This window comes from Lagopus leucura, unplaced genomic scaffold, assembly GCF_019238085.1.
Source record: "Lagopus leucura isolate 7727_CA_CO unplaced genomic scaffold, USGS_WTPT01 Super-Scaffold_100008, whole genome shotgun sequence".
Taxonomy (NCBI): domain Eukaryota; kingdom Metazoa; phylum Chordata; class Aves; order Galliformes; family Phasianidae; genus Lagopus; species Lagopus leucura.
The window spans coordinates 3,010,828-3,034,225 of record NW_024962265.1 but is presented as its reverse complement, the minus strand read 5'-3'; the positions used below and the strand labels follow the sequence as shown (position 1 = coordinate 3,034,225).

Genomic DNA, 23,398 nt, shown 5'->3' with positions numbered 1-23,398 from the left:
AAATTTGAGGACTGTTGGCATTTCATGTAGAACTGAGGTGAACAGAAGTGATTCACCAGCATGGCTTTTCTGTTGCAGTTCCACAAGGAGAGGTTCAAGATTGACATGCCTCACCGCTTCAAAGTCTACAACTACAAGAGCCCAACGTTTTGTGATCACTGTGGCACGCTGCTCTGGGGCCTTGCACGGCAAGGACTGAAGTGTGATGGTGAGTCCCTGAGTTGAACATAGAAACAGGCTCTTGTCTTCAATCTAAAGAGCCAAATCTCATTTCTCTCTGAAATATGTTTGAGATGATAGTGGGGTGGTGAAGGAGCAGACAAGAGGACCATCCTTGGAGGAGGATCTGTAGAAGGACATGTGGTCCATGAGGCTGAAGAGTCAGTTCTCAGAAGTACAAAAGAACAATTCAGTGTCTGCTTCTCTTCACGTGGTTGGTCTCTACACTTGGCCAACAGCACTGCGTGTTCCTACCCTGCCTGATGCTGAACCCTTTACAGCTCAGCAGCCCTCTGTTGTCCTGACACCTCTGTTCTTTCTTTCAGCATGCTGCATGAATGTCCATCATAAGTGCCAGACAAAAGTAGCAAACCTTTGTGGAGTTAACCAGAAACTAATGGCAGAAGCTCTGGCATTGATAGGCAGCACTCAGCAGGTAAGTAAGCTATTGAGATCATAGAATCAGATGACTTGGAGAAGGGAAGATCAATTGCTCAATATTTAGCACAGTGCAAGAATTAAAGGCATTAAAGGGAACACTGTAGGTAGCAAGTTTTCATGGGTTCATGTGGCCTACCTCCAATATTAATGGAAGAGAAAGCCACTCAGAATTCATAGAATAATTCATAGAATGGTTTAGGTTGGAAGGGACCATAAAGGCCATCTAGTTCTAACACCCCTGCCATGGGCAGGGAAACCTTCCAATAGATAATACTGTCCAAAGCCCCATCCAGCCCAGCCTTAAACACTTCCACAGATGGAGCATCCACTGTTTCTCTGGAAAACATGTTCCAGTTTCTCACCACCTTCACTGTAAAGAATTTCTTTCTAACATCTCATCTAAATTTACACTCTAGATCAGGATTCTTGGAGTGCCTCTTAGCACTTGAGTATCTTCAAACAGGGATAAAGTTTTTAGGTACCCCACCCATATTTTGGGTCCTCAGATATCCCAAGGCAACAACTTTATACACACAGCTGATGTTTTTCCATTTGTAACTTCCTGAGAGTGTATGTACCAGATTTAATTCTATATCCTCATCTTTGTGCAATAAGTAGAGTTGCCAAACTTCCAACTAGGGTTTTTTTCCTGCTTTTTCTTCTCTATTTTCTATCTGCTGGCTCTCTGCAGCTCCTTGCCCTGTACCTTTGAGTCACCACTGAGAGGTGAAGAAGGCATACACTATGTACTTTCCCTAAAATACCCCTTATTTCCAGAAGTCTAGATCATGGGAACTTCTGGAGGCATAGGTGGAGTTTTAGTATTTAAATAAACTTCAATGCTTTTCCATTTCCTGCTTCTGTTTCATCACTCCTGAATCCAGGCAAACTCTTATCCTCTACAGCACTAGAGGACAAGGAGTTTCTCAAAGTGACAGTCAGACAGTGTACAGGGATAAGCCTGCAGTACGTTCCAGCCTCCAGTGTTTTGCCAGGTTTCCATTCATGAAGTACTACTAGGAAGGAATATGTTAAAATGGCCTTTGTGTGGTTAGTTAGGGTCACAGACCACTCTGCAGAATAAGGTATCTTTATATTAGCTTTACAAATACCTGTTAACACCCACACACAAGATGCTTTGATGAAGCTTGTGGTCATTAAACCCCTAAGCAATGGGTACAGAGATGCTCTTTTCATAAGCAAAGACCTCTTCTAGATCTTGGCTTCTATGACAGTCACACTCAAGAGGAAACTGTACAGGAACTCAGAACATAACATTTGGCTCAAAAGTCATTTGCTGTTTTCTGTCATCCAGGCTCGCTGTCAGCGTGATACTGAACAGATATCCAGGGATGGACCTCTTGAAATTGGGTTCCCGGTTCTAGTGAGGGAGGTGACACCTCTTCAGGCAGTGCCAGCATCCGCAACAGGAAAAAAAGGTAATTTACCCTAGTGGTACAGTACAGCAGCCTTTATTAATCTTTTTACATAGTTAAATGGAGGTGGCAAGGATAGAAAACATATTAGCCAATGAATCTTTTATGTATCTTTCCCACTTAGAGCAAGATATCTATTTTCTCACCTCTGGGATCTGTAACTTCTCCCAGCCACATCACTCAGGCTAAGCAGAGACCCTAGACAACAAAGATTCCTTTCCTCCCTGTTAGTATTCACTTTCCCCAAGTCTTCTCCAGCCTTTAGTGATATGCCAACCATTTCTCATCCATCTAGTCCCTAAACTCTCATTGTGACCCAGTACTTCAGCACACCTCATACCTCCACCAGCAATAATGTGTTTATTCTTCTCCTGGGACTCATAAACCATAATATATGGGATATTTAAAGAGAAACCAACCTTGAAAGAGGAGGTTCAGAGTTCCTTTGATCGTTATGGCCAATTCTCTTTCTGATCTCAGATATTGAGGTAGGAGTTGATATCCAGTCCCTCTGTAAAACCACTGACAGATCTCCACTTTATTCACCCAAAAATGATTAAGTTTTTGCTGCCCTATGTGCTACAGGAGCAGAGATTTTGCCTAAATCTCTGTAAATGAGTAACGGGGGACAAGCATTGATAAGCAGACCTTGGACAAAGCTACTGAGGGCTCAGTGACCTGGTAGGAAAACTGAAGTTCTGGAAAGAGTCCTTGTTTGTCTGCTTTGTGCTCAGATCAGAGAACTCTGGATTTTAGGATCACAGATGTCACCGTCTTTCGTTAAACCTATGTGTCCCATACAGAAGTGAATTTCAGAAGTGCTCCACCTTCATGGTCTGTGGGGCACTGTTCTGAAACTGTTCTTTTTTGCAGACTCCCACAAACTTTAAAATACACCTACCAGAAAGGGGAGGGAAAAAAAGAGAGGTACAATTGAATTAATACTTAAACCAAGTAAGGGCTGGAGCAGTAGATCCTTAGCTCTAAACCTAACCGGAGATGGCCCCACCATCAATCTCCTCAGAGCAAAAAAAACCCAAACATCTATGTGTGGAGCTAATATCCTCAAACTACTCAGAAACCAACCCTAGCAAAATTCCAGATGGCTCTTGTTGAAGCAGAGCCATATTACACACCAGTGCTCTGGGTTTTATACCATACAGCACAAGCCTATCAAGCCTCAGAAGCTGATTTTCATAGGATCATAGAATCACCAAGGTTGGAAAACACTTCCAAGATCATCTAGTCCAGTCTTCCACCTACCACTAATATTTTCTCACTAAACCACATCCCTTAGTACAGCATTCAAATGTTTCTTGAACATTTTGTTCAAGATGATGATCATCTGCAGGGACAGTGACACAGCCACCTCCCTGGACAACCCATTCCAGCACTAGACCATTCCTTCAGAGAAGGGATTTTTCCTAATATCCAACCTGAGATTTTGGTACTGTCTATTCCATTTGCCCCCTTAGAGAAAAATTAACGGTGCCCTCATCTATGTTCATTTTCTGCAGGCTACAAGTAGAACTGAATGAATCAGTGTGAACTAGTAAAGCCCAGATTATTCACATCTGGTTAACGTGTGAGTCTATTTGATGATTAGTGTTCTTGTTCAGCAACTTAGGACAGCACAGCAAGTACAGCAACTACAGCAAGTACATGCATTTGAGTGAGCGGGATAAATCCAGTAAGGGACAAGAATTTCACAAACATCCAAGGAAATGAAGTATTGAAGAAACTGTTAATAATTCCTCTCCAGGACAGCTGGAATATTTCATTAAGTCTCCATAACCAGAGCATAGACCCAATGTGAAGATGCTGTCCCATTTGTTTCACACACTAGTTTTGCCAAGGATGTTGAACGGGTCTCAGAAGAAATGGGATCCTATCATAACAGCAACCAGCAAGAAGGAATGAAGAACAAGGGCTGCCAGAAATGAAAGATTTGGTCATGTTTTGCTACCATGAAGCAGGACAGATGAAGGATTTCATGAAGTGGGAATAATGCTACTGAAGAAGATGGAGTTATGCTGGAATAAAATTTCTTCTGGAGAGAAAGCTGCATGCAAGCAGGGACAATCTACTCCCTTGATCTGTCCACCACATTTCCATGTATCTGAAAAGACCTTTCTAGAACTATTCAAAATAGTGCATAAGAGTTCTGGGGATTTTCTCCTTACTTCCCAGGATTTATTTGAATGCTTTGATGTGTATTTCAGAGCCACAGGGCATCTCCTGGGAGACTCCAGTGGAGGGCACGACGAAGGGAGAGTCTCTAATAGAGACAGACCTGGGAGGAAAACAGCTCCTGGAGCAGCAAGAGGACCAAGTGCAACTAAAACTAACCATTGAAGATTTTGTCCTGCACAAGATGTTGGGAAAGGGCAGCTTTGGTAAGGTAAGCATTAAGAGGCTGAGATCTCTTTGCTGTTCCTCTTCATTCAGCAATGTCCATCAGATTGGCTTAGTCATCTTGGCAGGAGGCAGAATCTTTAGATGAAAAGGTGAGTGTGGATCACCTCCCTTTTCCAGAGCAGCAAGTCCAGCTGGGAATGCTAACTGCTTTTTCCCATCTCTGATCTGTGCTGCAGCATAAAGTAAATTTTACAACAGCCAAGAATTTGTGCTTCTGAAACAAGGGCCACCTGTTTTCAGTACATTCATTAATCTTGATGAATGGTCAATTGTTCCTCCTTCATGCAGATGTCTCCTGGAAGTGGATTCATGTTATTCACTGCCAACACAGAACATGAAGTAATTTCAGAGGATCTCTCCATTGTGTTTTTGCAGTCGGTAGGGAGAATAATTGGGTATCACATTAATTAAATCTCAAACCTCTCCAAGGTGGAAACTGCCTGAAAGAAATCCTGCTTTTTGCTAAATGAGCTAGAGCAATTGCTGCAACCATATCTTAAACTGAGGAAATATCTGTTGTGTTGACTTTGCATATATGAAAGCACTTGGCATGTCTGCACTTTGTATGTGAAGTAGAGCTGAGACATGTGAGTCAAAACTAAGCCACAAAACTTCAAACTGCACAGCCCAGATGAGGGTTACTTAGGGGACTGTCAAGTTGAGAAGCAAAGAATCTGCATTACTCTGCCATGCATTATGTGGACATGGAGGGGAAGGACTAGTTTGTGCCTTTCTGCGGCAAACTTCTCCCACAAGTTTGCCATGCAGGTATCACTCCTGGTGCTGTCATTTATTTGGAGTGACATTCATTTGTCCACAGAGAGAACAAGATATGCAGATCTCCATGCTTGGAAGACTTCTCCACTTCTGCGTGGACCTAGGGAGACTGAGGGCCACAGGCACGAGGAATCTCCCCCTGCATCAAGTCTAACAATCCCCTACCTGTGTCTTGGAAGTCACACTTATATTGTGCTTTTTGATTTCCTTGGAAAAGCAATGCCCTGCACAGAACTAAGAGTTAAAAGGGTCCCTGCAGCATCAACACTGTTAGCGTTTCTGGTCATTCACTGTAGAGACAGAAGGAGGCTCTAGGCTCTGTATAGTGCTACAGAGTGAAATAGAACAGTAGCCAAAAGGGTAAATAAAACCTTTGTCAGGGTCAAAATACATCTGAGCTAATTCAGCAAATAGTGTCTGGTAGTGAACTTCAAAGGGTTCTTTGATGAGTCATAGGTATTTATTCATGGGAATAAAAAATAGTGAAATTACTATGGGGAACGGTGTTGACTGTCTGTCAACACAAAGATCACAACTGGCACTGCTTTCCAGCAGAGGTTGCTTTGCTTGATGGTCTCTAGAATTCAATTTTCTGCTGCTTTACATCTGAGTTTCCCTACCCATAACAACAGAGGTCCTAAACTCCTTTGCAATGTGTTTTACTTTTCTCAGAGGAGTCCTGTAGAAGCACAGGGGACCTGGGCTGTCTGCTTACACGTCCTGCTGACAGGGAGGAAGGAGATGTCATCAGTCTAACTACTACTGGTGGACATCAGTTTATACCTATTGAGGATCTGGTGACATTTGCATTTCACATGCTGACAATGCAACATTCTGTGATTTGTTACTTTAAGTCAGAAAACAGGAAATGTGTTTCATGAGCATTTGCATAGTGTTGGTTTCTGTTGTCAGAAGTGCTCAGCTCTCTGACATGTCCTGTCCATATAAGCATGTAGCTCATGTTCTTGTAATTACCTGTTACTCATCTTTCCTCAGAGTTCAGCCTCGTAAAATTGTTCTGGATGTGGGGATCAAATTCAAAGTCTACACAGTCTTCATGACAGAATCAGAACTTAAACAGCAACTTCTTAAGGTCTACATTTATGAATTCCCCAGAGCCATTTTCCCATGCAAAACTTTCTGCTTGGTGCTGCATTTCAGCCCATCTTGCTCAGCTTCCATGGCTGTTGTTGCCAGCTCAGAGAGAAAAACGTTGGTTTTTCTGAGCAGCCATTTCCATTCTAGGTGTTCCTTGCTGAGCTGAAGAACACAGACCAGTATTTTGCTGTGAAAGCCCTGAAGAAGGATGTGGTCCTTATGGATGATGATGTTGAATGTACGATGGTGGAGAAGAGAGTCCTCTCTTTAGCTTGGGAGCACCCGTTCCTGACTCATGTCTTCTGTACATTTCAAACCAAGGTAAGACAAGGATCTGTTCACATTCTTCCATAGACTGAGGGTACTTTACAGAGATCATACTCTAAACCAAAACTCAAGTCGCATTGAGTATATAAATCTGACTGGCCCTAAATGGCAGTGAACCACAAACTGATGGCATTCATGTTTTCACGCTTCAGGGACTGATTTTGAGGAGGACAGCAGGTCCTGGAAATTGATTCTTGCCTGAAGAGGGCAGGAATTAATCCCCTTTATTTTTTTAGATTTTACTGGCTTGGCTGCTGCTGACAGCCCTTACCTGCGTGGCCCATGGAACTGGGTGACACATTCCCTATCCACAGCGCAGGGCAGATGGAGATTTTATTCACAGCCGCTCTCTGCGCAGCTGAGTTTCCAGCCAGATTTCCATTTAAATGAGAGTACTGTAATTAAAAGGATCCAGCCAAAGAAATTGCACAAATTAGAGCAGAGATAAGTTATTTGAAAAGAAAAAGCACTGTGGTGCTGTTGTGTGTATTTTCTGTTTTTGTTGTTTCTTTTTAAATATCCGGCTCTTGGTTTCCTGCCAGAGATGCTTATGTTGGATTTTATAGATAAAAATCTTCATTCAAGTGTTAGAAGTATAAGTCAAAAGAACTACCTCCCCCAAAATAAAATTTGTGATGGATACTAGACAACATAAAGAGGATACTCATAAACCTTTGCGTAGCTTGGAGATAACTGACTACACATGTGTAATGAACAGAGAAAACATTACATCATTCCATTTTATTTTGTTCATGCATTTATACACAGAAGCTGACATTACTAAAACAGAAGTTTAAATTGGGAGCATAACTCATTGCACAGATAGACTCTTTCCAGAAAACAGGTACACTTAAGTGCAGAAAGGATGTTCCATGATTTGCACTTGGGCTAAAGGCCATGGCCACCATATGTGTGGTATATTCTGCTTCAAGCCAACTTGAGGAAATTGCCCTCCAGCTTTTTCATGGGTCTGGTGGTGAAGGCGGGGGGGGGATCAGTATGGCATACACCAAGAATCGGAAAGGAAACCTAGGTGCCATTTCTGCCATTTGTTCAATACGGAGATCTCCCCCATCCCTCTAAAGTACCAAGAGGAGAGTTTTCCACTGCCATTGTAAAGAAGCAAAGACTTGGTATTTTTTTCACATTTCTGTAGCATGTATGTACCCAATGATCATCAACAAATATGAGTAGGCTAGCAAGTGAAGCCCTGTGTTATTTATTGTAGCAGTTCCCAGGCTTGAAATCAAGCATGTGCTTAGATTGGATAACTGGATTTGGCCAGTGTCTCTGGTAAGTCAAAAAGGCCGGAGCCATGTTCATCCATAAAAGATGTGTGGCCATGCAGGTAACAGCAACTTGAGATCACTCCACTGAGTGAATGATGCATTGGTCTGGGGACCAGAGGAGATCTGAGATTTGCTTCTTTCTCTTCCATCAGTCCCCCAGGAATCTTGTCTATCTGTCCTTCCATTATACAAGCGCTGCAAAGTTACTTATCCCTTTTTAGTGATCCTTGAGTTCTACTGGTAAAAGCAATGGCACCAGCTGGTTATTATGTGGCTTCACAATGTTTGTTAATGCTGTTCATAGAAATTAAAGTAATGAGGATAAATACAGGCTTAGAGAACAAGGAGCACAAATTAGGAACTTGAAAGATAAGCTGCTTTCTACTGAAAACCCTGACACTAATATTTTCCTTCCTCTTTTTTATTTTCATCTTCTCCACCCCTAATATTTGTCTTATCTCATTCTCTAGGAAAATCTCTTTTTTGTGATGGAATATCTCAACGGAGGAGACCTCATGTTCCATATCCAGAGCTGTCATAAATTTGACCTTCCCAGAGCAACGTAAGATGTTATGATTACCTTTTGGCATGTGGTAGAAACAAAGGAGGAAGATGGGGACATTAGGGCTCTTAGTTTTCCAGTTCTACCACTGTCCTGTGATGGCAGCCCTGGGCACAACCTTTGACTTCTCTATGACTTACTTATTCTGCAAAGTTCTCTCAGCTGGCTTTTTAGCATGAAAGCAGAACCACTCTCAATTCCCACTCTCTCCAAAATGAAGGAAACAGATATGCAGGTCATCACCTCATCTCAGTGACAGACTTGGAGCTAGTCACTTCCTCTCCTTGTCTTTCCCCTCCCACAAAAGGCTTTTTAGAGCACATCCACGCAGTTCATTGCAGTCAGATGTGAACTTGCTTTGCATTCTTGGTCAACTAAGGAAGCTATTTCTGTCTGAAAGCATTACAGATGGTGCTACACCCTCGTCAGCATTGCGTCTGCCTGCAGTCTCATCCTTCAGCTTACAGATGAGAGGCTTCCTCACATCCTGTGACCTGGCTGTCATGCTTGTGCTAACCTCAGAATAGTCCCTCTGACATTTAAATAGTCCCTCAAACATCAAATAGTCCCTCAGTCCCAGAGCCAGGAGTTGGATAGAAGCTGTGCCTTAGGCTGCTCTACTTTCTGAATTAGTCCACTTCACAGAGAGTAGCTCTTCGCCTGAGATATTACCTCCAAAGGTGTCTGCAAATAGCACTGAGCATGCCTGAAATCTTATTTAGATGAGGTTTGTTTTAAAGCAGCCTACAGGTGTCTGCTTTGAATTAAAAAAGCCCTGGGGTTGCTCTAGGATTGCATTGGTTAAGTCCTTGAACAGTCCAAAATTGGAGGCCCTAGAAAAATGATTGTGCACCCAAACTCCACCCTGGCTTTGCCATCATCAAAGAAATCCCACAGAAATATTTTCAGCCATCTGTGGAACTAAACATCTTGTTCTTTACAACACGACTTCAGATGAGGTTCATGGTACAGTGATCAGAGGCGTTATTGTTTGTTAGAAGTAATGGAATGCACTAGTTTTTCCTTCTAAGATTAGATTTTAAAAAATAATAATAGAAAAAACCTATTGAAAGTGCAAAAGGTAAATGTAGATTGAAAAAAAATGCACCAACTGATAATTAAAAATAAAGTAAGTAGGAGAATTAGATTAAATGAAAGGTGTTTTAATCCTTCTGTGAAGTGAATGATATTTCAAAAGTCAACACTGAAGCTGCTGTAGGAATTAAATTTTATTTAATAATTTAAAAAAATTGAAAAACTTCATTTAAATCTGTGTTCACTTTACTGGGCTCCTTATTTTTTACAAAACTATTTGAATGTTCATAATTAAGCCCTGAGGTCAATGCAGTAAAGATGTTTGAGCAAAGCCTTACAACAACACAAAGGAAATATGAGTTGGTGGTTACATTCCTTTCTGGGCAGAGCATTTTCATTCTGCAGTTTAGGCAGAAACTTGTTCAGAACAAAGATCTAAAACTCAAGAAGTCTCCACAGAAAGACCACCAAGTTGCTAGCTAGTTCACATCTTGGGTAAAACTTTGGAAACACATCATTAATCTGGACAATGAAGGGATCTGCTTGACAAGCTGAGGAATCTCTGTGTTGTTCCCAAGCCCAGATGTTCTCCAACCTGGTGTGCTTAAGGACACATCTACATAAACAATTGCACATCAAAAATTTACAGCTAGCCATACAATGTGGTTACCAAAGCCCTGAACATGACTACACATCAAATCCTTGCCATTTCCCAAAATAGTTTCAATGGAAGATGGACTGCTAGCTATGTAGAATGTTTTGGGAATCTCATACTGTCCTTCCTGAAGACTCCAGGCCTTCATGGGCTTAGTGAAATTTTGGCTCCTGTGAAGGCAAACTTTCATCTTTTGGGGGTCTAGCTGAAAACAACTTCTGGGAAACATATATTCTGATTTGTTCTTTCTATCACACAGGTTTTATGCTGCTGAAATCATAAGTGGGCTGCAGTTTCTCCACTTAAAGGGCATAATATACAGGTAATTTTACTCCTTACTATCTAATATGTTAAACTTCTGTGCTTTCCCTGGAAGTACTGATTGTAAGAGACTTTCTTGGGGATTTCTTTCAAAAATGACTGGCTGTTTTCTTTTGAAGAGGTAGTTCAGAAAAGGCAGAGTGGAGCCCTTCTTTGGAATTCATTCCTTTTCCAATTAACATTAAAGCATGATAATTGATTTATTTACTCCAAGTCATTCATATAGCACTCAGCATAAGCACTCAGCTTAAGCTTTCCATGTATTGAGATGGATAAGTTCAACCAAACCATGAGAAATTTGCAGTATCTGCTGTGCTGCTTGTTCACTTCTTAAGAGCTTGGAAGTTATGTGTGTTTTGATCTGACACACGAGGATTGTGCTTGGAACCTATAAGAAAAGATGGGGACAAGATGGAAGCAAGAGGAACTGCAAAAATTGGGAAATGGTTGAAAGGAGAAACTGAATTTCTGGGGAGCTCTCTAACTTGTCTTCTTGGAAAAGGTTGCTTATTACACTATAAGTACACTTTATAAAAGCAGGAAGTAAATAGCTTGTCACAAGCAAATGAGAAAGATCACTGAATCAGTGATGTTTCCTGAAGCCAAAATGAGCTTATTTAAATGTTTGTTACATAGTGTGAACATTAGAAAGATGTAAAAGTGAGTGGCTTATTTACAATTCACTCTCTCATTAAAATCAAACTTTCATTCATATAGAATCTCTTTATTCATTATTAGCACTCATTGTGAGAGCTGTTTATTGACCCATGATGGCAGTTGCATAAACATGAGATCTGTTTCAATAGCAGTAAGCCAGGATGATTTCTAGAGTCTCAGCGGTTCCCAAACCACTGAGCTGTATCCATTGATTTTGCTCACACTTCTTACAAAAGTTGATCAAAAGTATTTGCAGGATGTTTTGGGTTCATGACAGGACTGATAACATTGACTTTTTGCATATCACTCATATTTTTATTTGAAACCGCTACTCCAGTGGTCTGCCAGGTTCTGGGACCTGTCTTCCTGTGAAAGAAGAAAGATTGTGAGAGCCTGGAGCCATATGCCGTGTTGGAAAGTGAGGGCAAAATGTTGGTTAGACATTAGGAAACACGTTGATATGAATAAGTAGCTCAGGAATCAGTGTGGCTTTGCTTTGGGTATTAGGCTTTGATAGAAAAAAATTGACTAGTCCTGCTTCGTTTGCCTTTTTTCACTGGAGACAATGAAAATAAGGTCTGCTGGGAACTTACATCAATCAGTATCTCAGTCAGAGCTAACTAAGCACTTAGGAAAACAGATAGAAATCATTTCTGAAACTACACAACTTGTGATGTAGTAAGAATAATGAAGCCAGCTGTTCTGTATCCTGCACCCCTGTCTGCAAATGTTGGCTTAAATTTTAATGAATGAGCAGAGGCAGTTTTGGCAGAAACTCCAATCTCTGAAGCCAGTGAGTTTGAGACTCATCAAAATTGCAAAAGCAAACTGTAGGTGATGGACTTTTTGTTTTACTTCAAACTGCCAGATGAATAAAAGCAGTGCTGACAGGCAGAGATTGATCTCCATGATGTAACTAAAATAAGTCACTCCAGCTGGAAATTGTGACAACATGAACGTCTGCCACTGAAAGCAAATGTCTTGATTGTCTCTATATTTCTATTTGATTGATGACTCCTACTATTTCTTTGTCTGTTTTCTAGCAACAGCAAATAATTGCCCCATGACAACAGTTTGTTGTGTAGGCACTGCAAAGGAGTTTTGTAGAAGGAGGATGAAGAGCTATCTTTCCTGCATCTGTAGATAACCATCTCAGTAATACAGTGCATTAGAAGTGACCTTCTTTGAGAGAATCAAATAGTCAGTGTCATTCCTGATAAAAATAAAAATAAACTGAAAAACAGTGCAAAGTTAAAGTCTTCACTGGCAAATAGGTCTGTGTTTGGACAGGGAAAACGAGGAAGAAGGATATTGAAGTTCAATGGACAGCAGCTCCTCCTTCAACCCTCAGTCTCTCTTTGTAATTGCAGTACGTAGTACAGAGGAAGAGAACAAATTGAAGGGTGTACACTGCTAAAACTGCATGGTTCTGTAACAGTTTAGAAATATGTGTTCCCTTCTTCTCCTCCATAGGGACTTGAAGCTAGACAATGTTCTCTTGGACAGTGAAGGGCACATCAAAATTGCCGACTTTGGGATGTGTAAGGAGAACATGTTTGGAGATGCAAAGACAAGTACTTTCTGTGGGACTCCTGACTATATTGCTCCTGAGGTAGGTGTGGGGCTGAGAGATGTTGAAAATCCACCATGGGACAGAGAACTCACCTTGAGACATGACTGTTGGTCAGTGGTGATAGAGGCTGCAAAATGCAATAGCCTACATTTGAATAGTCCCAGGCTAAAACTGTATTTCAGTTTAACTCTGCAAGCTGCACCCGGGTGAAGGAGACCCTAAAATTAGCAGTGATGTGGCTGTGTCCAGTCCTGAACGTGTTTGAGTTAACAAGGGCAGGGTAGAGCTCATAGGTTTTGTTAAGGCTGATCTCTACCCTCTTGACTTGGATATTTGTGCTATCTGTGAGGTACCGTTCTATGAGCCTGGCACTTGCTTGGAGGCTATCTCCAGGTTGCATGCAGCATAGATGTACTAGAAAATGCTCTTTTCCTTCCCCATTTGATATCTGCTGATACATAGGTCACTCTGAAAGTAATGCCTACTATTTATTTATATGCAAACTATGCAAACAGATTCAAAGAGCACAATAACACTATTTGATAGAACAAATTCTCAGCTACAAAACACTATTTTTTAATGTAGTCATCACCATTAGCGGTGTATTTTAACCAGCAATGTACAAGGGCCTGCATGCTGCACTCTTAAAAATCTGCACCAGCAGAGGTGACCCACTGTTTCACAGCTGCTGCGATGGCATCATGACTGAAAGGCATCACTAAGCACCTCACTGTGCTAGCATCCACTATTAAGTCTTTTCTCATGTTCAGCATGCATCAGTGAATATTAATAGGTGCAGTTTTTTCTTCACAGAGGAGTTCAGTTCCACGACTTTGCTTCATATGCACTTCCATGTCAGATGCCGTTTGGTCAGACTGCCTCTCTGCTGCCATCTGTCACACAGCAACAAATCGTATCTAAATACTGGTGGGAAGATTCAACCTCTGCATACACCTCTGATGTTATGAATCAACATAATAAAATAGGAGATAGTACTTTCAGAGCAGCTCTCGTACATGACGTAGAAAAACTGAATTTGGCCTTCATCTGCCTATGTAGTAAATCCAGGTGGTCACAGACACTAGACTTCAGTTTGGACTAGATCCATCCAGAAAATAGGCTGCTCCCTTAAAGCAGTGAGTTCAAACAATGACAGATGTCACTGTGAAGAGATTTTGACTAATTAGGTGGCAAAATGAGGCCAAAGAAGATATTTTTCATCTCAGAGAAGAATCTAAGACTCATCCATGTGTCATGTCTGACATCACTCTGAAATCCATTTATTTCCCTTTCAGAATCCCATTTCATTATTTTAGTGTTTTCATGATGGATATCAGTGCTTTCCAAATTGCTCTTAAAGCTTTTGGTTATTCTTTTTTTTTTTTTTTTTCCCTTTCTACTATAATTCATTGATCATTTACTCTCTACCAAGACCTCAGTTTTGATCTAAATTACTCCACTGCTGACTCAAGGACAAGTCTCTTCAATAACTGGATTTCTATTGCCTGAGAACAGGTGTAAATGTGCTCTGCCATCAAAATGAAATTGTCATTTATTTCATTTCAATATGCTTTCATTTTAAAAAGAAAATACATTTTTTTGATCCTAAAGGAGAGCCAAATGACAATCCATTACCTATGATTTTACTGCATGAAAGAGAGTGTCAGAAATACCTCATAAGTTTATTTCTATGCTATCATTTATTTTAGGGATCCAACAAGTGCATATAAAACATTTTACCCCCAAACTGAAAGCACTGCTAGAGTTTATGGATCAATTCTCCTGCCAGAGGTTCATAGAATCATGGAATCTTTAGAGTCGAAAGGGACTCTTGAAGATTGTCTAGGCCAACTCCCCTGCAATGAACAGGGACACAGACAGCTGAATTTGGTTGTCCAGGACCTGATCCAGCCTTGTCTTGAAAGTCTCCACATCTCTGGGCAACCTGTTCCAGTGCCTCACCAACCTCCCTGTAAAAGATTTTTTCCTTATATCCAACCTAAATCTACCCTTCTGAAGCTTGAAGCCATTTCCCCTTGTCCTGCTACAACAGATCCTCCTAAAGAGTCTGTCCCATTCTTTCCAGCAACTCCCCTTTAGATACTGACAGGCCACTATCAGGTCACCTCGCAGCCTTCTCTTCTCCAGGCTGAACAGCCCCAGCTCTTTCAGCCTGTCTTCATAGGAGAGGTATTTCATCCCTTGGATCATTTTGGTGTCCCTCCTCTGGACACATTCCAACAGATATATATCTCTCCTGTGCTGAGGACTCCACATCTGGATGCAGTACCAATTGGACCTATGGACTTCTTGTCAGTATCTCAGTGTGACTGCTAGCATTGTAATTTGTTACAGATCTAGCACTTTTCTGTAGCTGTGCAAATAAGAGGGCTTTGGGTCAATAGACGAGCAATCGTTTATCTTAAAAAATACTTGACCAAAAAGAAAGAAAAAGAATTAACCTGAAATTAAATTTCTGGACTTTACATTTTCAGAGAAAACAAAACTAATAAATCTTTCTCTTAACCAGCTGAAATCAGTTAATTTAGTTTTCCAGACCCTTTATAATTTGAAAAGGCCTTATAAAAGAAATGTGTCTTTTCAGAGGGAAAGGTTTGGATGATTTTGTTTATAAACAGACCAAGGAAATGTGTTAGGGATACTTACTCCTTCCTTTTTTTTTTTTCCACTCTGAGTGAAACATGTTGGTTATATTGTCTCATATTCAAATAGATACCTTTTTTTGTGATCAATTTTTGTGTTTCTTCTTTCGGAATTATGGAGACAGGTATGTTAGTCATGAGCACTCTACATCAGCTTGGGTTTAGACATAAGATATTAAGGTCCTACTTTGCTAGATGCTACATGTACCTCAGAGGGGGATATTCTCACCTAACATGAGAAAATCCATCAAAACATGAAGAATCAGATGGCACCTTATAGCATTGTTGGAAAACAAGCATCTCAAGAAGCCAGTTCATCCCTTCCTACCACAGATGTGTAAGTTAGATAAATCAACGTTTTTCCTCCATTGACTCTAGAAAGACTCTGGAAAACTAGCTTAATAAAATACATACCCTTTAGGAAATCAAATGAATCCAGGTCCAAGTGGCAAACACCTCTCTAAAGCACTTACAAGACATTCAGACAGGGTAATACAGTAGATTCAGATGTGTCTACTGTACCTCAGAGCTAAAAGTAAAGATTCTCTCTCTAAACTTTCCAGTTATCAGCAAATTTATATGCGCTGGTCTAGGTGATTGTTTTAACTGCTATTAAGCCATTTCCATGGTTTGCCATTGATACCTGCACTGCAGCTGTTCTATAGGAGATGGCAATGCAACCAGGTTGTGAGCGTAAGATCATGGCTTATAATGAACTATTACCCTCCCCAGCTCCAAAATCCTGATAACAATTCCAGACATCATAGACTTCTTTAGATTATTTTTAGACTTTTCATTAGACATCTGTAATGTAATTACCTATATATCATAGAATCATAGAATGGTTTGGGTTTGAAGCAGCCTTTAAGATCATCTACTTCCAACCCCTTTCTATAGGCAAGGACACCTCCCACCAAACTAGGCTGCTCAAAGCCCCATCTAGCCTGGCTTTGAATATGAGCATGTTGTCTAGACTCCTTGATAACCAAAAGACAAAAACCAGGGTTGCATTTTACAGCAGGTGGATATTCAGTGTGATGCCTAAAATTTGCATAATTTTCTTATCTGCATAACCATTATCTAAAGGCTGGTGAGATTAATTCTCTGTCAGGGAAGTCTGAGAGGTTGGTGGTATCTGGGCAAGTTTGTAGGGGAAAACCGTGCCAAACTGATTAATAGGGGAGATCATTTCCCCAGCCAATCTGTCCTAGTCAATTTCTGATGAAACCAAAACCTCTTCGAAGAAGGATTTGGGATACCAAGGAAAACTCTGAGTTACAATTTCAGGATCCTCAGATGTTTTGTTCTGTGTGAAGCTAAAACGCATTTGAACTGACTAAAAGGGGTTGAACTAACATAGCCTGTGGTTTGTATTGCAACAGCGTTGCATTTTTATGAAGGTTTTTGAGGCCACTGAGCATGTTAAACAGGCAGTTTGACCATGTTGAGTTCTTGACACGTTGAAACACTACGTTCTGTTGAAAACAAATATAAATATTTGAACAATATGGATTTTATATGGTTGCACAATGCAGATCTTGTTTGCACAAGGACTGAAGGAGTTATTTGGGTCATTTATATACTTAAGAGTTAACTAGAAAACAAACTGTTACTCAGATTGTCCATAGTGTGAAGTACTGTTCTGGCATGCAGGTGTTGCTGTGATTAGGAGCTTCTTGAACTACAGCACCTGTCCCACTGACAGGTGCTCTGGCTCATGCTTCAGGTAGGAAAAGTACCTCTGCTGTCACATTCAGAGCAAAGCAGCTGTTGAAGGATGAGAGCCTGGCCACATCTCTGAAGCTGAAATACTGACAACAGACATTTTATGTCTGTCTTTGTCTCCTGTCTTTGGGCAGATATTGCTGGGGCAGAAATACAACACCTCCGTTGACTGGTGGTCATTTGGTGTCCTCCTGTATGAGATGCTTATTGGCCAATCTCCTTTCCATGGCCAAGATGAAGAGGAGCTTTTCCAGTCTATCCGTATGGATAATCCATTCTACCCTCGCTGGCTTGACAAGGATGCAAAGGACATTTTGGTAAAGGTAATAATTATCAGAGATCAGATGAAAGTCTTTTTGCCCCATGTTGTCTGGACTTTTTGCCCTTTTCTCCTACACAGTAATGTGTAGCGTCCGTTGTGATTGAAGCACTCTTCTGCTTCCTTCTATTGGCCATCCTTCTAGCCTGTTTGGTTCCCCACCACCAGTGCACTTCATGTTTCATTGCCTCATTCTCAGTACTATGCCAGGTAGCATTGTAGCCTTTCTGGCTTGGGATGGAAATTCATTTTGAGTTAAGATAGATAAAAACTTAGTGACGTCATAATTAACCTAACAAATTACTTTCCCTCAGTCAGATTTTGGGCTGACTATGAACATTATTTAAGCTAAGGCCTCTTACCTCATGAATGAGCATGGTAAGAAAGCATGTACAAAGGGCTATATGATTCAGCTAATGTGAGTAAACTTGTTCATCACTAACTTTTGGTCACGTTTGACCCACAGTCCATACCTTTAATTTTGTACTTACAAAGTGACAGGGCAATATACAGCATTCCACTGCAAAATAGTTGAGAATAAGAATTTGTTTTAGCTTCTGTTCTGTGAGTAGTGGGACTCAGTATAAAGTAATACTAATGAAAGCATTCAAAAAGCACTTGCTTCAGGAATTCATAGATATTCTGCACCTAAATTGAATCTTTTATCTTCATTAGAAATGAGGGGTCAAATAAAGACTCAAATGATCCAAAGCTATGTGAGGTGAAAGCAATCCCATGTAGCTCAGATAATATTTACACAGATTATGTTTATATTTAAGCTGTAAGTATTTGCCTGATATAAAGAAATCATCTAGACAAAAGGTTTCAAGTGTGATATAGAGGTTTCACCTATGTAGTTGTGTGCTTGCACTCTCAGACACACATGTTCTCATTACTGTAGCAAATTTGTCTTCTCTCTCTTACAAAGATAAAATATGACCTGGTCTTGGCCATCAGTTTTCGGCATGTTAAACTAAGAATCCAGACTGGTTATCCAATCAGAAATTTAGCAATGTAGAAGAGTCTTCATGCTCTCATCAGTGTTGCTTGAGTTTGAAGTGTGAGATCCTATCTGATAGGATCCCAGTGAACACTCTGTTATTAATAAATACTAAATAGTAAGGCATTTATTTTTCTTCAAATTTTAGCTTTTTGTGAGAGAACCTGAGAGAAGACTAGGAGCAAGAGGGAATATCCGCCAGCATGCCTTTTTCAGGGAAATAAACTGGGAAGCTTTAGAAGAAAGAAGGATGGAGCCTCCTTTCAAACCAAGAGTGGTAAGGCTACATCTTCTTTCATTTCCCCAATTTCATGTCATTCTCTGCTAAATCATTCTTTCCCCAAATTTTTATACCCTCAAGAACATGCAAGCAATAAACCAAAGCCAGAACCGACAGTTCTGTTTTGATCTACTTCACTTAAGGATCAAAAGTTTTCAGACATGGGTCTGATCAAATAATCTAAATCAGATAATCTAAACAAGATAGCTCAAATCTTGTTTAGATTCATGGAGTCAGCATTGTAAAGGTGAATGCGTTTTGACTTCATATTTCAACTAGCAGCTGAAGGCACCAAGGCTCTGAAAATGCCCTCAGATTTTCATGGTCATCTTCTAGAGTTCTATACATCCTACTTCTAGATATAAAAGTTGAAGGAGGACCTTGATCTTGGACAGTTGGAATGGAAAATGCTGACTCTTGCTCAAGCGTCCAAACGCTGATTAAATTATGCAAAGACTGTCTGTTGTGTACATCAGATATATGTAGGGTAGATGGCTGAAACCATCTACAATTTTGATCTGCCATAGCCTCACTCATTGTACAGGAACTAGAGAATTATGAACTATACCTACTTATTGGCTAGGATGCCTGCCTTTGTCATTGGTACTACTCCTTTCTGATGGCTAAAAGGAGCCCAGGCCTGACATGTACACAGTGGTCAGTTCAGTTAGAATAGAATCAGCCCTATTAATAACAGTAAAATAATTTACTTTGATCTGTGCATCAGACTTCTATTTTTCAGTCTTTCACAAGCCTTTTTTAATCAGTGGATCCAGTTTGCTGTCTTACAGTGTTGTAACATCTCTGCATGGCAGAATACATTGATCACAGGCTCAGTGCTTCTTATGTAAAATGTATTCCCATTACTACTGCAATAGGACAGTAATAAGAAAGTGATTAGCACTGATTGCTGGATATTAAAAGTTCAGGCAGTACTTCAATGCAGCCTGACAAGTTACTGTGCATTGTTTGGGCTCTAGTAGCTAACTATAGTGGAAGAAGGCAGAGACAAACACACTGTAGGTTCCTTGGTGAAACTTGAGTCTACAGGAATCAGCCTGATAGGGCCAGTAGCATTATAATGAACGTAAGAATATTAGTGATTTGACAGTGTTTTATTTTATCTTTTCTTGAAGAAATCTCCAAGTGACTGTAGCAACTTCGACAAGGAATTTCTAAGCGAAAAGCCCAGACTGTCTTGTGCTGACAAGGCACTGATTAACAGCATGGACCAAAATATGTTCCGCAACTTTTCTTTTGTGAACCCTAAAATGGAGAATATATTTTCCTGAGATCTGCCTTACTGATGGAATTCTCCATGCGATTTGAGTAGCATCTTGTCAATTGAAGATGTGCATGGTTGTTTTTATCAAGAACCCACCAGAAAAACACATCAGTGAAACTTTGTACCATGCCTGAAGGCTTTCAGCTTGTTCCAGCCTGGATCAGATGCCAGCCTCACTTCACTAAGGATGAAGTCTCATCGTAGTATCTTTTGGCCTCTCTCCTCTATTTTCCCAGTTTTCTTGATGTTTCAAACATCTGAAGAGGAGGAGATGCCAAAACGTTTTCCTCTGTACTTTTACTCACAATCAATGGGTTTCTTCACAAGAAGCAGCAAGTACTGATGATGTTTTCAGTGCCTATTTCTGCAATTCTTATCTGTACCCAGCTCCTCATGAAAAATGAGAGCTGAGCTTAGGTCCTGAGGGCATCTGGGAAAGAGTTCAGGTTGGGTGCTTTTGCAACTTCCATTTGAACATGTGCAGAAATGAGCCTAAGTGCACAGGAATGATGAAGAAGCCAAATATCTCCCCTCAAGCCTAAGAAATAATCTTCACAGGTATTAGGATTCCTTTTTATGCCACAAGGTCCACTGGGATTAAGAAATTTTGTAGGTGCACTTTCCAGCATTTCTATGTCTCAACCAATGGCTCAAACATAAAGGAAGAGCACTGTAATCACAAGTATCAAGATCAGTATAGAAACCCAGTGGTTTTACTCTCAGTACTTGAGCAGAAAAGATGGGAGGTAACAGTCCAGAAGAAAACATTGATAATCCCTGTTCTAACGCTTTAACTGTCCTCAGACATACCAGAATAATTGCAAAATATGGACTTGATTATCTGGAGTTTTTTCTGAAACTGAATCAGATATATGGAAGAGTTTTCCTCAAACCTTCCTTTAAGCATCATAAAATCAACTGCCAACGATTGCTGTATTTCGCTGGCATGTTAGTAATCAGTCCTTATAAAGGCTGATATACTTCCTGTCGCTGTAAATGGTGCCCCGACACTTCGACATGCATTGCAGACACAAACATCGCAGTGTGGGATGGCACACCAGTTGAGAGTGATTCTCTCCTTCAGTTCATAATATTTTACTGCATATTCTATCCTCTAGCAGGCTGTGAAATGTAGCTGGTCAATAACAATCTCATCCCCTACCCATTCGTAACAGGATCTTTTAAAATAAAGTTGTGCTGTTTTCAGAAGTTGGAGAAAAGCAGAATCTGCCAACTACTGATTTTTACACCATTAAGTACTATGTCAAAATTAATTCAAAGTCCAAACAGAAGATTCTTTAATAATTTAGACTTAAGTCACCCCAGCTTGCGTTTGGCTCTAACTGGAATGGGTACATTTGGTGTTTTGTTGCATAAACAACTTCAACCCTTTTAGAAGATAAGTTCTAGAGGATGAATCATCTCAAAATCAGATTCTTTTTGGAGATGCCTTCCTGGCTTCACTAGAACAGACTGTTAACCTGGAGCTCCCAACAGGATGAATTCAGCCTTGCAGACTGTGCAGCCACTGCTGGGATATTGCTGGCAGCAACTGCAGGCACTGAATCCTGCAAGGCTGATAGTAAAAGATGCCTAACATTGACAAAAAAGAAAAGCAAAACAGATTTCAGCCCTGTGACTTTTTGTGAAATTCTTGTTTGTGCTGCATAATGTACAGGGGGATCTGTGCTTGCAGTTTGTGCAGTTGGTTTTCACGTTTAATTTGAATGGTTAAAGTGGATTTCTGAAATGCCAGTGCTGTTTGTACAGTTTAATAAAATGTTGTATACTGATGGAAAATGGGTGTGAAAGTGATTCAATGTGGAAAAAAACAGAGGTGCTATGAAAAGCTGTTAAAAAGTCTCTGTGCTTTCTGTGGGATGTTCAGACCATAAATACACAAGGTCATCAGGCATTTGGGCAACTGTAACTCTTCCATGACTGCACGAGCAATTCAAAAGCCAAATGCACCCTGCATTTTCTGCTGATGCCACAAAATATATAGCATGGTCAATTTGTCCCTGTATGTGAATGTGTTTATTTCTACTGAAGAGCTCATAGCAATCATCAGTAACAGGTGAGCACCTAAACCAGGATTCCGTGCTGTGCAGAGGAATCCAAGAAGTAAAATGTCCCTTTTTGCTATCAGGAGGTGAGACAGCTGTAACCAGGATCTATAGACTTGTGGAGCCAGATGTGAGGAGACGGTCAGTGTTCAAGAGCAATGCTGGCCATCTTTAGATTGGGTATTAGGAAAACATTCTCAGGAAGAGTGGTGAGACATTGACACAGGCTGCCCAGGGAGGTGGTGGGGTCATCGTTCCTGGAAGTGTTCAAGAAGGGCTGGATGTGGCACTGAGGAACATGGTTTAAGGGGCATGGCGAGGATGAGTTGATGATCTTAGAGGTCTTTTTCCAACCTTCTGTTTTATGATTCCATGGTCTTCAACATCTCACCAGGGACTGATCAGCCAACTCGTTGGAGTGACTGACAGTCCACATGCTATGGAAAGAGTTTAGATAGCCTGACTCAGCCCAGATTCTGAATTTCTGTATTTAAAGATAGTTGAGCAACACACTATTTTAAATGTCTCAGAGATAATGTTTTCTTGCAAGGGCACAGTGGTTTACACTTGGCAGCAATGCAGGGAGAGCCCAAGTACACAGCCTGAGGAAGGAAGGTGCTGAATCACCTCTTGTGGTGGAGTAACTGAAGAGCAGAAGGGTTTAACACCTCTCTGACCAGAGACAGGGTTTTCCATGCTCCAGCTGTAGTTCTTGTATAGCAAAAGCCGCCAAACATAAGAGTGACTTCTGAGGAAGTGCATGTTTTGTTAACTGCTGGAGCAGATGCAGCGGAAAGCTTGCTGCAGGGCTTTTGATGCAAGCCACAAGAAAGAAGTGGCTGCTTCTCTCTGCAGAGCATCTTTTTTAAAAAAAAACAAGCCCACTAAGGTAGGGGGAGGGAGGCAGGAGGGATGGGTATGTGCCACCACACGTGCTGCATTTCTCACCAGGGCCACAGCCTGAAAACCTGCCCAACTGTGTCTGTGGTATGCAAGGAGAGATGTGGCAAGCAGTAAGTGTGTTCTTGTGGTGAGAGTGATCAAGAGATAGGAGCTGACATGGGCTGAAAGCCAAACACCCACACGGAAATGAACAGGAGCCCTAGCAGTCACAGAAATGTTCTTTTGCTTTGGCTTAATATGACACCTCCAAAACTGTCCCTCTCCTCTCCCCTCTCCCCTCTCCCCTCTTCCCTTTCCACTTCCCTCTCCTCTCCTCTCCTCTCCTCTCCTCTCCTCTCCTCTCCTCTCC

General features: G+C 40.9%; 1 protein-coding gene across 4 annotated transcripts in view; it reads left to right on the top strand.

The window, feature by feature from the left end:
* Positions 1 to 21,880, top strand: part of PRKCQ (protein kinase C theta) — a 48,630-nt gene extending 26,750 nt beyond the window's left edge. For all 4 annotated transcript variants that reach the window (XM_042872628.1, XM_042872630.1, XM_042872629.1 and 1 more), the window contains 11 exons: positions 79 to 208; positions 546 to 655; positions 1,976 to 2,099; positions 4,319 to 4,497; positions 6,537 to 6,710; positions 8,476 to 8,567; positions 10,517 to 10,579; positions 12,709 to 12,847; positions 17,331 to 17,519; positions 18,664 to 18,792; positions 19,932 to 21,880. In XM_042872628.1, coding sequence (XP_042728562.1) covers positions 79 to 208; positions 546 to 655; positions 1,976 to 2,099; positions 4,319 to 4,497; positions 6,537 to 6,710; positions 8,476 to 8,567; positions 10,517 to 10,579; positions 12,709 to 12,847; positions 17,331 to 17,519; positions 18,664 to 18,792; positions 19,932 to 20,087 — 1,485 coding nt within the window. In that variant the 3' untranslated portion in view covers positions 20,088 to 21,880. The remainder of the gene's footprint in view (positions 1 to 78; positions 209 to 545; positions 656 to 1,975; positions 2,100 to 4,318; positions 4,498 to 6,536; positions 6,711 to 8,475; positions 8,568 to 10,516; positions 10,580 to 12,708; positions 12,848 to 17,330; positions 17,520 to 18,663; positions 18,793 to 19,931) is intronic.
* The last annotated feature ends 1,518 nt before the right edge of the window (positions 21,881 to 23,398 follow it).